The sequence below is a fragment of the Pinus tabuliformis genome, chromosome 9 (genome assembly GCF_031772625.1).
Source record: "Pinus tabuliformis cultivar Carrire ecotype Pingquan chromosome 9, CPIR1, whole genome shotgun sequence".
Classification (NCBI taxonomy): Eukaryota; Viridiplantae; Streptophyta; class Pinopsida; order Pinales; family Pinaceae; genus Pinus; species Pinus tabuliformis.
In genome coordinates, this window is record NC_142307.1 from 398,127,713 (window position 1) to 398,143,715 (window position 16,003).

General features: G+C 35.1%; 1 protein-coding gene across 1 annotated transcript; it reads left to right on the forward strand.

Moving 5' to 3' along the window:
* The first annotated feature begins 12,419 nt into the window (after window positions 1-12,419).
* On the forward strand, window positions 12,420-13,533 carry LOC149148821 (low affinity inorganic phosphate transporter 2-like). The gene has a single exon (XM_089440084.1). The coding sequence runs from the start codon at window positions 12,439-12,441 to the stop codon at window positions 13,375-13,377; it is 939 nt and encodes a 312-aa protein (XP_089296210.1). The 5' UTR covers window positions 12,420-12,438; the 3' UTR covers window positions 13,378-13,533.
* Window positions 13,534-16,003: the final 2,470 nt, after the last annotated feature.

Genomic DNA, 16,003 nt, shown 5'->3' on the forward strand with positions numbered 1-16,003 from the left:
TATGTGACTCTCTTGGATAAAGAGGGGTCGGTCAAATGCATTTGTATTGAAATGAAGCTGATACTATCTATCAATTATTTTGATTGATTTTGTATATGATATATTATTATGCCCATATGTGATTTTAACTAAATGTCAAATTGAGATTTGATTAAATATTTCTTTTCCGTGAATGTTAGTATACTCATTTTAATTATATAATTAAAATAAGTATTTGTGCTTATTAATTTGTTTAAGTTCATATCATTTTTGTCCCTTAAAATGATCACTTTCACATTTAATTTTCATGCTTCAAATTGAGTTCTCGTATAACGCTGATATAGATTAGTGTTATCTGATTTAGAATAGAATTTAGGTGATACTCCAAAATTAATAAAAATAAAAAACAACAAAACTCATATTTATTTGATGCTCTTTCATTAGAGTATATTTCTTTAGGTGGCCTAGTTGAGCCCACATATCAGTCACAAAAGATTATTGTTTAAACATTTGCAGTTTCTGAAGAAACTTGCATTTGGGTAGTTCTTTCCCTCTATTGAAAATGCAGTGAGAAAATCTCAGTTTGACTTTGCCTTGGTCAAACTAGAGAAAATTCGAAATTCCACATCAACAGACAACTTGGATGATGTTAACTTATGTGACATGGCTTGTGTCATCTAGTTTACTAAAGAAATTCGAGTTGGAGGAGTTAGAGTTCAGTTTTGTGTGTTTGATTGCAAATTTGTAGCAATTTATTTAAGTTAATTTGAGTTATTGTCAGTTTAACTAGTTCTAACTGTTAGAATAATTGGTGGAGGTCAAGTTGTGGAAGTGGAACTCCAACCACACTCACTGATCAACCAGTTAATTGATCAATCAACCCAAAATAATTGTTGCATGCAGAGAATTTGAGTTACCAAGTTGATATAGAGATTCCAATGTGTACAGGTGGTGCATGCAGTCAGAGGAAGGACCCTAGAGAATTTCACATTTCAATAGTGGGAAATTCCTAAATAATAGGGGTCAATTTTCCAAGGAAACAATGCAAGGAAATAAGAGATTGGAGGACTTGAAAATTGGCTAAGTGTTGGCCATAGTCAGTCATTCAGGCAAAGGGATAGAGTACACTTGCAGGTTGTGCTTGGGCTTAAGCAAGCATATGTATTTCATCTCTATTCTTTGATTAATGCAATATATATAGTAAGGGGTTTTGAGTAGTTTATTTCCCCTATATAAATCTATGTGCATGTGTAATGTTTCCTTTCGTATGTCTATGATTCTTGTTCTAGATGGTGAATTAACTTTTGCAGATCATTAGAGTAGGTTCATGTCTTGTGATTTAGCAAATTTCATGAGCAATATTGAATATACACATTAATTTCTACACAGTATTAGAGCTGCAATCACTGTAGAACAAATATTTCAAAGTTGTCATTGCCGGAGGTTCAAATTTGAAGACCAATGTTGAAGGTTTTCTTCAGGACTGAGAAGATGGATTTTAATGGACTCAAGCTAAAGTATGCCTTGGGAGGCACCTCAAACTTTGTTGCATGGAAGGAATACATGGAGGCATATTAGATGAAATGGGCTATTAGAATACATCAAGACATATGTAGCAAAATCCCAAGAATCTTATGCCCAAAATATTGCTCAGTGGAATAAAGATGTGGCCAAAGTGAGGAGAATCATATTGGAGGGAATACGAAATCATATTGTCTCGAATCTCCACGGAAAAGAGACTCCATTCATGATGTGGAAAACTCTGACATAATTGTTTAAGAACAATAGTGACTATAGGAAGTTGACACTCAAGGACAAGCTTCGAAGTATCAAGATGCAGAAGAATGACACAATTCCGTAGTATCTGAGCAGGTTTACACAGTGTCGTGATGAACTTGGCGGGGTTGGTGTTAATGTCCTTAAAGAAGCTTTGGTAGCTCTAGCCCTTTTGGGCCTTCCCAAGAGTTGGCATAACTGTCAAGATTCAGTAAATGGTAGGGAGAAACTACCAAGTTAGGAGCGCCTATGGTCTGTTCTAGTGCAAGAGGAAATAAGGTAGAATACCAGAGACAAGGACTTCATCCAAGGGTGAGGATGAAGAGAATTGTGCCTTGTATGGAAAGGAAAAGAAAGGGAAAGGGAAGAAATCCTAATCCAAAGCAGAATCTAGTCAAGGGGGCAAGAAGAAAGACTTGTCTAGAATCAAGTGCTTTCACTGTCATGAATTCGGCACTATGCCACGAAGTGTCCACACAAGAAGAAAAACAATAAGACCTTAGGAGGAGCAACGGGTGAAGCTTTGGATTCACAGTTTGAGCTGGATTTTACTCTCATTGCATGCATGTCCAACATAGTGATGGGAAGTTGGTGGTACCTTAACAATGGTGCCTCGTTCCATATGACGGGGAATAGAGATTTTTTCAGTGATTTGGAGGAGAAGGATCTACATATGCACATCGAGATGGGAGATGATGGAAGGTACATCGTGATCGATATTGGTACAATAACCTTTTAGAGGGAGTCAGGTTCACCTCTCAGGCTCAAGGATGTGATGTTTGTTCAGGGTCTAAAGAATAATCTTTTATCCATTGCATTTTTGGAAGACCGTGGTTACAATGTGATCTTCAGAGAAGGAAAGGCATTCTGTAGATACATTGCCACAGGACAGGTGAAGCAGATCAAGGTTCATGTGAAGAACTTCTACAAGCTGGATGTGGAGGAGTGTGTTGCATTAAGCACAAAGGTGGAGAAAGTGCAGAGTCGTGATGTCAGTGAAATTTTGCGTAGAAGACTTGGCCATTTGCATCATGGCACTTTGAATATCATGCAATAGATTACCACATGCCTCCCCAAAGGAGCACTAGAGCAGCAAGACACATGCAAAAGGGGTACCTTGGGGAAGTACACAAAAGCCACTTTCCATGATCAGAATAACATAGCACATGCAATCCTTGAAAGGATTCACCCTAATGTTTGTGGACCTTTCTCAACAACATCCACTTACAAACACAAGTATTTTTTCATCTTTATTGATGACTACTCATGGAAGTGTTGGATCTTCCTCATGCAGAAGAAGGATGAGAATTTCTCTAAGTTCTTAGAGTTCAAGGCACTGGTTGAGAAATAAACTGACAAGAAGGTGAAGGATCTTAGGAGCGATAATGTAGGTGAGTACATTTCGAATGAGTTCAAAAACTTCTATGCAAAAGAAGACATTCAACGAGAATTGATAAGACCCCACAACCCACAATAGAATGGTGGTTGAGAGGAAGAACCGAAGCATTTTGGGAGCAACATGGGCGATGTTGCATCACCAAAGCCTACCTCTACATTTGTGGGTTGAAGCATGCAACAAAATGGTTGCATAATAGGATTCCTCATTAGATTCTTGGCATGATCACAATGGAGGAGGATTTCTCAGGGAGGAAGTTGGATGTGTCACACTTCAAGATTTTTAGAGCAGGAATCATAGGACTCACCTTCAGGAATCCTAAGTGGTTCCAAGACTTCTAAAGCATTTGTTCCAACCCAAAACCATAAGGAATTATGAGCACCAATAATAAAAACAACCAACTGGAATACCCACAACACCATGGCTATCCAAGAAATGACAAGACAAGGCTAAAACTATTATCAATCCAGGTAGATGTCCATGCCAATGAAAACACATAACCAGAAAACCACATGCATATACCATGCATCCATAAATCAACAAGGAAATCACACATGCAACTTGTTACCTACAAAGAAATCCAGTTGTAGTTGCTAATCCACTTATTCCCTTGTGCTTTCTAGATTTCCTTTGCCTTCTTTCTCCAAATCCAAGTGAAAACTAGAGTGCTCCAAGAGAACTCTAAGTGTGCAAGAGTAAGATGGAATGAGAGAATAGGAGAGAGATCCACCTGAAAACTGTCAAAAGCTAAACCAACAAACGCTGTGAACTGATCCTCAAAATCCTTTTTATCATTGAGGCCTCTATTTTCTTCATTTTTCCTTCAATTTCTTCCTCATGCAAAAATGTGACCCTTCACCTTCCTTTTCTCCTATTTTCCTTTATTTTCATAAATAAATGCCAATTAATGCCTCTTAGTCTTTGCCAATGCCTTCACCAATTTCCATAGCCATTAATTAATCAACATTGATACCCATCACTATGTTTTTCCTAACATTCAACTTGGAATAGGTGTCCCATGACCTTGGTCTCATTTTATTTACATGGGAAATCAACCAGGGGTTGTTACACTTACCGAGATCAGAAGTAATCTGATATTGGCTTACTAGAAAAATCTCAAATAATAAACAAAGAAGGAGCTTACAGTCAAAGCTCTGATACCTTGTAAGTGTGCAAAAACGCCCATGGATCAGACTAGAAAACTGAAAAGACCTTCAACAAAGAGACATTATTTAAGAATAAAGGAGAAGTCACTTCATTTATTTAGTAAAAAAAGGTTTACGACAATCTATTTTAAAAGTTCAATGAAAGCTTCTAAAACTAGCTAGAATATAAGTCTTACAATGCAGAAAATAAGGAAGGTATGTAATCTTAGGAGTTCCAAGGCTTCTTTATTGCAACTCTAATAGGTTGAACAAACTATTTTTCTTAAGAGTCTCAAGGAGTACCATTTTTTCAATATATAGGTTCCATGGTCTTCCATCCCAACAAGATAGCTATTTTTCCTTTGAAAACACCCCAGAACTAGATAGGTTAGTAAGTGCTTTCCGCATGCACTCTCAACTACAAATATGCAATGAAATTTGTAAGCTATCAACTTTTTATGTATATTATTTTATGAATATATTGAGTATATTTTTGTAACCTCTTTGATGTATGATTTTTTTCTTTGTGAATTGCTAGAATGTGTGTTATGCAAGCCATTTTTTATGTTTCTTATGATCTTTAACCACCTTTTTACATAATCAAAGCCAATGTAAGTTCAAGTCAATGGATTGTGTAATGTCTTCTATTATAATTTCTAGACTTTGGCAGGATTCAAACTCATAACCACTAACTCATGCACAAGTCACCACTAAAAATGTTACTTATTTCTTGCTTAGAATTGATGAGAATAGGTAAACAAACTATATTTTTAGGATCCTTAAGGAGTGCATATTTTTCATTGTAGAGGCTTCATAGTCTTCCATCCCAAATCGATGTTATTTTTCCTTTAAAAACACCACAAAAGAAATTAGGTTAGTAAGTTCCTTCTACATGCACTCTCAGCTACAAATATACAATCAAATTCACAACCTAGCAACCATGTATGTATATTATTTTATAAAGACATTGAGTATATTTCTAAAACCTATTTGACGTATGATTTTTCCATTGTGCATTCCTAGAATGAGTGTTCTACAAGACGACTTTTTGTGCTTCTTCTTGTCTTTGACCATTGTTTTACAAAATCAAAGCCATAGTAAGTTCACCACAATAGGTTGTGTAAACTCTTCTATTAAATTCACTCAACTTTGGCAGGATTCAAACTTGTGACTGCTAACTCATGTATTAGTCACCATTGAAAGAGTAACTTATTTCTTGCAAAACATTGCTAAAAATGGAGAAACAGAGAAACTATATTTCTTAGGAGTCTCAAGGAGTATCTTTTTTTCATTGTACAAGCTTCACATTCTTTTATCCCAATGAGTTAGCTATTTTTCCTTTAGAAACACCATAAAAATTGGTATGTTGGCAAGTGCTTTATGCATACACTGTTAGCTACAAATATATAATGCAATTTACAACCTAACAACTCTATATGTATACTATTTTATGAAGACCTTGAGTATTTTTAAACTTTTTTTTTTTCCTTTTTTTTCTACATGGTTAGAATGAGTGTTTGACAAGCCATTTTTTGGTATTTCATGGTTAGAATGACTATTCCACAAGCCATTTTTTGGTGTTTCTTCTAGTCTTGGACCCCTTTTTACAAAATCAAAATCATAGTAAGTTCAACTCAATAGATTGTGTAAAATCCTTTGTTAAAATTACTAAAATTTAGTAGAAGTAGAACTCGTGAGCAATAACTCACAAATAAACCACTACTAAAAGAGCAATAACTCACAAATAAACCACTACTAAAAGAGTTATTTTTTTGTTGCTAGAAATAGTTTAAAAATAAGAATCTTAAAAAACACCCTTTTTACATTGTAAAAAAAAATATATCTCAAAATTATAAAAACATCAATACATATCTTCACATTTGAAAGCATCCCACTTAAACGCATAAATTTATCCATAATAGCAAGACTTGATTATATTGGCTTTACATGAATTCAACAATGCTAAGGCTATAACAATACCGTGAATTTACTTTAAAGGTATTTAAAAATATACCTAATTTACTTTTGAAGGTTTTAAGAATATATTTTTATGTCTTTGAAAGTGTGAATCAACTTGTAGTGTCTTTGAAAGTGTGAATATCTTTTTTATATTTATTCATATATTAAAATAAATAAGTGTTAATATATATATATATATATATATATTTCAAAAAAAAAAAATTACTTATTAAATTATTTCTAAATTTACATGAATTTACTTATTTGAATATAAAATTCTCATTATGATTTTTTAACCATATTAAAATGTCTCAAAGAAAACTACTTCATGTTTATATCAACTATAATAATCAAGGGAAAACTATCATATTTATTTTGGTACATAAAAAGGAATTGTAGTTAAACTTATATGAGAAAGTTAGTCTAATTACATGCAATAGATACTAGAGTCAAATTAATTTTCCTCCCATCCACTAATAGATGTAACCTTACTCAATTAACATCACTAATCAACTAATGTATCCATCATTCATACACCAAACATCGCTTCCATTTTGTGCCAAATTGATCATAAACATACCATTTTGTTTCTCTATATCGTACTATATCATGTACTACTCTACCATGGTTAAACCTAGATGGTCCCTCAACCTTCATTGACTACATGCCATAGTTTTTTGTTGGAAATACCAAGCACTTTTGGCCTTTGGATCTTTCTTTCCATTAAGATGATTAATATTATTGAAGTCAAATCAATTCTATGAGATCTTAGACATCATCATCATCCTCAAGGAAAATCTCACACCTTATCATGTTGTGTATTAATAGACATGTCATCTTTGAGTGTGATAGTCATTGATAACACTACCTCTCCACAAACAACTAGTTACATCTATCTAAGCAAGAGACCTTATAGCTAAAAGCTTCACTTAATTATATCAAGAAACAGATTATTAAACTCTAGACATATTAAATGGTGGCCGTGCCACTATTGCCACATATATCCAAACATAATTTAGCATAATTTTCTTACAAATGTGAATCTGTCTAATAACGATATTCTTGAGCCAAAATATATCCCACTTCACCTAGTATTACTTACTTCCATAGTATAATATGAATATTCTACGAGGAAACTAAGTGCTCATTAATCACCTTTATATGGCCACCATTGAGTAGGGCATGGCATAAAATGTTCACTCCCCATGCTATACTAAACCACTGCATCCTTATGAGTTCAAGAAATCTTCAACACCAATGTACACTTATATAGCTAATACATATCATTTAACGTTGTTATTCTTAGAACTTCAACTACACACCAAATAGAAAATGATTTGATCTTTGAGTATGAGTTCTTGCAATTTTTTTCAGCCAAATCAATGTTCCTAGAAAATATTTTCTTAAAATATGAGTGTTGCCCAATATGTAGGCAAATTTTTACATCATCAAATATATTTCCCAATAAGATCACAAATTTGAACTTACACACATTACTGTCTAACCTTATGGGGTAGATTACCTTTTCCTACTTTATGTCTCATTATGATAGAATTATTAAAATAATTGATGTTTATTAATCTTAAGCACCATTATATATATATATAAGATCAACCATGTTGAATAAAATAATGCAAGGAAAATATAATATAAAACATAATATTTCCCCACCTCCACTCTCACGCTCATATAAGAAGAAATATTAGGTAAAAGATATGTTGAATAAATAGTGTGAAAATAATTTATTTTAAACTTTATGTATCTTCTTCCTGGTTTCTAATGTCTTTTTCAAATTATGTTAAATATTTGTTCTTTTATTCCTTAGTTAGTTATTGTATTATTATTTTATACTTCCCATATATCATTACATTAAGAAAACATATCAATAATAAAATGAGTGGAATATGGTGATAAACAATGATCACATACACGAGAGTAATGATTATTATTATTATTTGAGAATAATGATTATTATTATTATTATCAAATTTTAAGTTTATAGCCGAGCCATACACTATATTGTTGAATGAGACTCCCTTGTTTGTGGGACAAGGGACCCACCTTCATGCAAGGCATACATACTCTACCCATTTGGTTTTGAACCTACACTACATTGATGAATGAGACCCCCTTGTTTGTGAGACAAGGGACCCACCTCCGTGCAAGGCATATATACTCTACCCCTTTGGTTTTGAATGTCTAACCTCTTAGAAAGAAATACATACTCTTAACCTTTAAGCCACTCAAACTATAAAAATTTGATTTCCAAATTACTTAAATATAATTTTAAATAAAACTATTTTCCATAACAATAAAATCAAACTTCTTTTTACATATAACTTACCGCATTTAAACTAATCCATACAAAACCTTCTATAATCTCAGAAACTAACTACTTTTATCCATATATATTTTTTAAATGCTCCATATATATCTCCTCGAAATAACCATTCCTCCGCATCCATCTATTATACGTGGTTGAACCTAAGTCTTTAGAATTAGGTTTCATATATAAAGACTAACTACCTTTTGTCCAAATATATATTTTTAAGCTCCATATATATCTCTCCTCGAAATAACCATTCCTCCGCATTTATCTAGTATACTTTGTTTATTACCACTAATAACAACAACAATTTTATTAACAAAAGCTACATGCAGCCGGTAGTCCCTACCGGTAATATTGTTTCTTTGAACTAGCCTAGTTGCATTATTGTTTCTTTGAACTAGCGTCGTTAATGCAACAAGTGAAGTGGAGTCACGACAGTTATATTAGCTCATGATAATTCATTAATGAAGAAGAACTTGCTTACTTGTGCGAAAATAAGCGGTTTACTTGTGTGACTATTATTGCTATCGAAAACCAGAATATTTATCTTGATTAATTAGATCTGGAAGCTCTGGATCTGGTACTGCAAGTTATTTTGAATGTGGATCTCAATTTGATCTTTATATTCTTCACATGCTTATACCCCATTGCAAATTTTTTACTTGAATATCAGTAAGGAAAGTTATTTTGAATGTGGATCTCAATTTGATCTTTATATTCTTCACATGCTTATACCCCATTGCAAATTTTTTACTTGAATATCAATAAGGAAGGTTAGTTTCACTGATTGTCGAGCTCTCACCAAAGAACTAGTTTTTAAAAACACAATATGACAAACTTATTCTGATTTTTTTTCAATAATGAAATTTTTTGTACAACAAAATGACTTGCTCTATTTTTTTTAATAATGAAATTTAAAATACAATAAATTGGTTGGTAAAGTACATGACCAGTATTGAAACCAAGCCAGTTGGTTTAATAAAAGTACGTGAACAGTTTTGAAACCAGGCCAGTGGTGAACTATTTATCCGCCGCCTACTTATCTACTTCGAAAAGTTATCATAGTCAACCTCCGACAAGTTATCATAGTCAACCTCCGCAATTTTTATTTATTTGGCAGACTTAAAGCCCAAGTCACTCGTCTATTTCGTCATACGAAACAAGTAACTTCACAGCCTAAAAATTTTTCAGACTTAAAGCCCAAGTCACTCGTGTATTTCATTGCATATACGAAACAAATAACTTCACAGCCTAAAACTTTTGCAGACTTAAAGCCCAAGTCACTCTTCTATTTCGTCGCATACGAAACAAGTAAGTTCACAGCCTACAGGAAAAGGGAGGAGAGAGATAAAATTTGAAATATACAACAACTGATTGGATTGGATTAGACATCAATTTGAAATAGACATGGATCCAACCGTCAACACATCTCTGTAGAAACTAGTCCAATATTTAATGTGAGAGAAAGAGGATACATACCACTCTCACAACTTGATGACATCTGAAACCTCCTTTGCTCAGTTCAGTATCGCAGACATGTCTATGAGCTGCAGAAAAACTAAGTCAATTAATAGAATACACAATGATTATAATAATAAACGTAGGGAAGCAAAGATTAAATTCCCATAACTACAATCCTTTGCTCAGTTAAGTATCGCAGACTTGTCTATGAGCTGCAAAAAAACTAAGTCAATTAATAGAATACACAATGATTATAATAATAAACCAACTTAGGGAAGCAAAGATCAAATTCCCATAACTACAATCGTTTGCTCAGTTGTCTATGAGCTACAAAAAGACTAAGTCAATTAAAAGAATACACAATCATTATAATAATAAACGTAGGGAAGCAAAGATCAAATTCCCATAACTACAAAAACAAGCTTTAGACACTGAAGCCGGAATAGTGAAAGTTGTCATTTCCGTAGAATTCAGGGAGGGATTCACAGCCTCAAAGAGTGCCTGGCTGTCTAGCACAAATTGTTCCCCCGACCTCCTTTGGGACCGCGACCGTGGAAAGTTGAGATCCCTTCAGACTTCTCATTAACATCTCCACTACTTTGATCACTCTGCTTCTCAACGTGCTCCTCAACGTGACCCGTATGTCTTCGCTTTCTCTGCTCTTGGTTTCCATTTCATTCGACGACTTCCTTCTGTGGTTTCTGGATTTCATTGCCTCTGCCTCTGAAATTTCATCAGAAGCAAAAGCTTTCTTCAAAGTTGGCGTTGCTCTGCAGGAAAGCAACTGATCGCGTATTGTATTGTTGCAATTTCCGCTGATGTCCTTCAAAGCCGATCTCTTCTCCTTCTTCACTGTCTCAATTCCATCCGAGATGTGCAAGGGAAGAATACATAATACCAGACATTCAGCTCCAAATATTTCCCTTTCCCTGTTTTTCCCTTCAAACTGTTTATTTTCCTTTAAAAAACACACGAATCCCCGAATCCCCCTTATTTTCTACAAAAAGATGAAGCATTCTAACGAAATAAGAGGATTCTCAGTGTCAGTATGCGTAAAAACGGGATCATTTTGCACCTGTGCAAGGGAAATCTTCTTCTCGGTACTCTGCGATTTTGAACTCTCAGCTTGCAAAGGCTCATTTCTGGTCTCCAAGTCCCCGGGTTCGTTAGGCGTTTCGGCTCAAGGTCTGTAGCAAACCGGGTTCACTTGAAATCCGCTGTACGGGGGATTGATGTTGAACCACTCTCCCAAGCTGCTGGTAGCTGCCTTCTGGGGAGAATTGATAGCCCGAGCGAGAGACATCTGTCACTGGCTGCATGCAAGGCGCTCATGCAGGACACGGAGAAGAACATGCAGGAAAGGAAAATAGGCACCCTAAACATCAAACTTACGGTAAAATAATTTGTCCCCGCTGAAATAACATCGGGGCACGTGAAGCGTGCAATAAGACCTCCAGATTTTGACGGGTCAATGTATGGTCAACGATGGATCCATCGCTATTAGTCCCAGGCAAGGACTAATAATAGTCATTTTTGTGGTTGAACCTAAGTCTTTAGAATTAGGTTATATATATATATATAAAGATTTAGATTCTAATAGTTTAGTTTAGTTTATTTTATTTTATATTATATATATATATATATATATATATATAATTTGAAATGATTTTGTAAATTATATTAAATTTTATTTAAAATAAAAAATTAATGTAAATACATAAGATTAAAAAAATGCACTGTTAAAAAGTAATAATATTTTATAAACTATAAAAATCATCAAATTTTGTGTAATTTAAAAAATTGTAAAATAATGATATTTTACAAAATACTTTTGTGAGATTATAGTGAGATTATATATATAGATATATCAAATATTGTATATATACTATTTATAAAAACAAACATTTAAGGGTTTTTTAACATTTAAGGGTTTTTTCCTGCTGTTGTTGAGGGGAGTCCTTGCTACACACTCAAAAGACTATATTGAGAGATTGACAAAAGAAATCCTTACTCATCTATAATAATATATTTTCTAGGTTAAGAGGGGTTTTTTCACTACAAGGATTAAGTCTTGAAATGGGGCTTCCCATCAAACCAATGAGAAAGGAAAATAAGGTTGCTAATGGAGCTTTCACATTGCATGAAATATTTAATGAAAAGTTTGATATGGTTCCAAGTGGTCATGAGATCAATATGAGATGTTTTTTTAGAGTGTGGGATGTTTTGTATTTTTTTTTTTGGGATTATGTATTTGGAAATTAGATATAAATGGTTTAATTTCTTTACCATTTCACATTCAAACTTGTAAGCAAGAAGAAGATATTTTATAGGACTCAAATCATCCTCATGTCGGAGCCATCCCAGCGTTGCTCACTTATTACTGGCGTCTCAAGATGCCGGAAACGGCCCGATACACGGCGCTCGTGGCCAAGAACACGAAGCTGGCCGCTTCCAACATGGCCAAGGTTTTGCAGGTCGACATCGAGGAACAGGCGCCGGAAACGGCTAAGGCTGCCGGAAATGACCAATTCGGGCTGTTTTCCAGAGAATTCGCAAGGCGCCACGGGCTTCATCTTCTGGGGACGACGACCACATGGTTTCTTCTGGACATAGCCTTTTACAGCAACAACCTTTTCCAGAAGGACATCTACACGGCCGTCGGATGGCTTCCCGCTTCCAAGAAAATGAACGCCATACACGAAGTCTACAAGGTAGCGAGAGCCCAGTCGCTCATTGCTCTCTGCGCAACGGTGCCCGGCTACTGGTTCACCGTGGCTCTCATAGACCGCATAGGCAGGTTCGCCATTCAGCTCATGGGCTTCTTCTTCATGACGGTTTTCATGTTCGCTCTTGCAATTCCATACTACCATTGGCGAGGGCACACCTGCGACAGTGGCTACTGCGGCGGACAACACACGACCTTCGTGATCATGTACTCGCTTACATTTTTCTTCGCCAATTTCGGGCCAAACAGTACCACTTTCATAGTGCCCGCCGAAATCTTTCCGGCCAGATTGCGGTCGACTTGCCACGGCATCTCGGCTGCAGCTGGGAAGGCGGGGGCCATCGTGGGAGCGTTTGGGTTCCTGTACGCTGCGCAGAGCACGCATGAAAAGGAGACAGATACAGGTTACCCCACGGGAATAGGAATCAAGAAAGCTCTGCTGCTTCTTGCTATTATCTGCGCCATGGGTTTTTTCTTCACGTTTCTAACTCCGGAGACGAAGGGCAGATCGCTTGAGGAGATCACGGGTGAAAATGATGATGGGCAGGACGAGGGACAAGAGCTTCATTCCGGTCGCTTTAGCAATAATAGAACCACGCCTGCTTAGAAAGATCGCGGGTACTGTCTTAGGTTTCACTCTTTTGTAATTTGCAGTAAGGGTTTCATTATATTGCTGCAATATCAGAGCTTCTATGTAAGGGGCTCTGCACTAAGAGATCCATCACAATTGTCTTCGATATTTTCGTATAATTCCAACTCTGCATCTAAACAGTGGAAATTTTTGAAATTTTTTCTCATTTTGATTATGACGCTGGGATCTCATCGTAGTTTCTTTATAATCTCAGCTCTGAATTTACAGGGAGGATAATTTTTTAATAATATCAGCTTTGAATGAAAATGGACGGTAAATTACTAAATTTGTGTTTAGCTCTGGTTCACCTATTCTCTCGGCGTCCTGTCCTGTCATCAGCTCGAACCTTGTGTCTCAGCTGCTCTCAGTTTCCTGCCACAATTAACCTTTGTGTAGTCCTCTGGTGCCACAATTAATCTTGGTGCTCAATCTTTGTGTCTGATATGATATGCAACGCCAAGGCGTAGTAGGCATGGAGGGGGTAATCCGTGGCGAGCAGGAGCTGCTAAAACTCATCATTCAGCTGTCTCCCTGAAACTCGGAATGAGATTCGTCAATTGAAATCCCTTGCGGTTGCTGTTGCTCTTGGAGAGAAACAGGCTTTTTAGGCCTCGCTTGGAGGAAGTGTCTCCGCGGGCATACTAAGGGAAGCTTTTTAGGACTCGCCGGGAGGAAGTGGGACGGCAATTCCTATTTCTTATTTTATAGGAATTTTAATGCGCCTTGACATGGTGCTGGTATAAGGTGATACAACACGAGGTTAGGTGATGAGAGAGAAAATAAAAATAGCGGCTTGTTGTATCGCCTTATACCGGCCCATGTCAGGCCGCATTAAAATTCCTATAAGGTAAGAAATAGAAATTACCCAAGTGGGACTTAGTTGGAAGGAAGTGTCTCCACGGGCATACCAAGGAAAAAGTCAAGCGAAGCTTTTTAGGACTCGCTTGGAGGAAGTGTCTCCGCGGGCATACCAAGGGAAGGAGAAGCAATTTCTGTTTGGACATAAGGGAAGGAGAAGCAATTTCTGCTTGGACATATCAAGGGAAGGATGAACAATGCATTAAGGTTGTATCTCTTTATTAACTAGCAATATTTCTTTATTAATATTTTTTAAAATCTGATCTTGAGCCTTTGGCTCCACCTATCCAATCCCACTTTCAATCTGATCCTAAGGTGAGCCAGTTGCAAGGCATCTAGGATGTAGCACTTTTAAAGTTAACTTAGTTTTTTAATTTACTTTATTTTAGGTTTTTTTGGATTTGGATTTGGATTTGTGTAGAGGCTTTGCTAATCTTCTCTGTTTTGTATAGTTTCAATTTTATCAATTTTCTCTATATAGTTCCAATTTTATCATCTTCTCTTCTCGGTATAGTTTCAATTTTATTTAATCTTCTATGTATAGTTGCAATTTTATTACTCTTTTCTGTATAGTTTCAATTTGAGCTAATCTTCTTTATATATTTCCAATTTTATCATCTTCCCTTCTCTGTATAGTTTCAATTTTATCTAATCTTTTATATATAGTTGCAATTTTATCTAATCTTCTATGTATAGTTGCAATTTTAATTTGATCTAATCTTCTCTATATATTTCCAATTTTATCATCTTCTCTTTTCTGTATAGTTTCAATTTTATCTAATCTTCTATGTATAGTTGCAATTTTATTAGATGTTTCTTTTCAATTTGATCTAATTTTCTATGTATAGTTGCAATTTTAATTTGATCTAATTTTCTCTATATATTTCCAATTTTATCATCTTCTCTGCATAGTTTCAATTTTATTTAATCTTCTATGTATAATTGCAATTTTATTAGATGTTTCTATTCAATTTTATCTAATCTTCTATTTATAGTTGCAATTTTTTTAGATGTATCATTTTATAGGATATCCAAAAAGACGAGAGTTAGAGTTGTCAAAACTAAAATTGTTAAAATTTTGGACTATTACTAAATTGGTAAATATTTCCAATTTTATCAAATGTTCCAATTTTTGGACTATTACTAAATTGGTAGATATTTAAAAATATTTGATTTTCCGCTTGGCATATTGACATATACTAGGCAACATGTTTAAGATGGTTGTTTGATGTTCTTGGGTTTCATAATATTTTGATGAAATACCATATTAACTTAAAAAATAAAAAATTAGATTATCAATTTGACACGAATAGGGAGGGGTATATACTGACAATATTCTATACGAGGTCTCGTGTTCAAACTTCAAACGAGGACACTAAGAGTTCTGGCTTTTATTCAATATTATCTTCTACTCTATTTTATATATCTGAAAAGGTTTCCCGCTTGCCAAATGAATAATTATGAAGTCGTCTTGCAATTATGATTCTTTTTTAAGCCATAAAAGTAGGAGGGTTTTTGTGTTAATCTGGAATGTCTTGTCTCCAAATTTACAATAAGGCAACATAGATATATTCACATGACTTCTCAACTTGTCAATATGTTGTGGGATTCTTCACCGATGGGCGACAATTTCAGAATTTGTAGCATCTATGAATGGCGCAACGCAGTATATGGGGTGTTCATATCCCCCATGTTTCACGCTATTCTCTGAACTTGGTGAATATACACTTGTTTAAATAGGTCG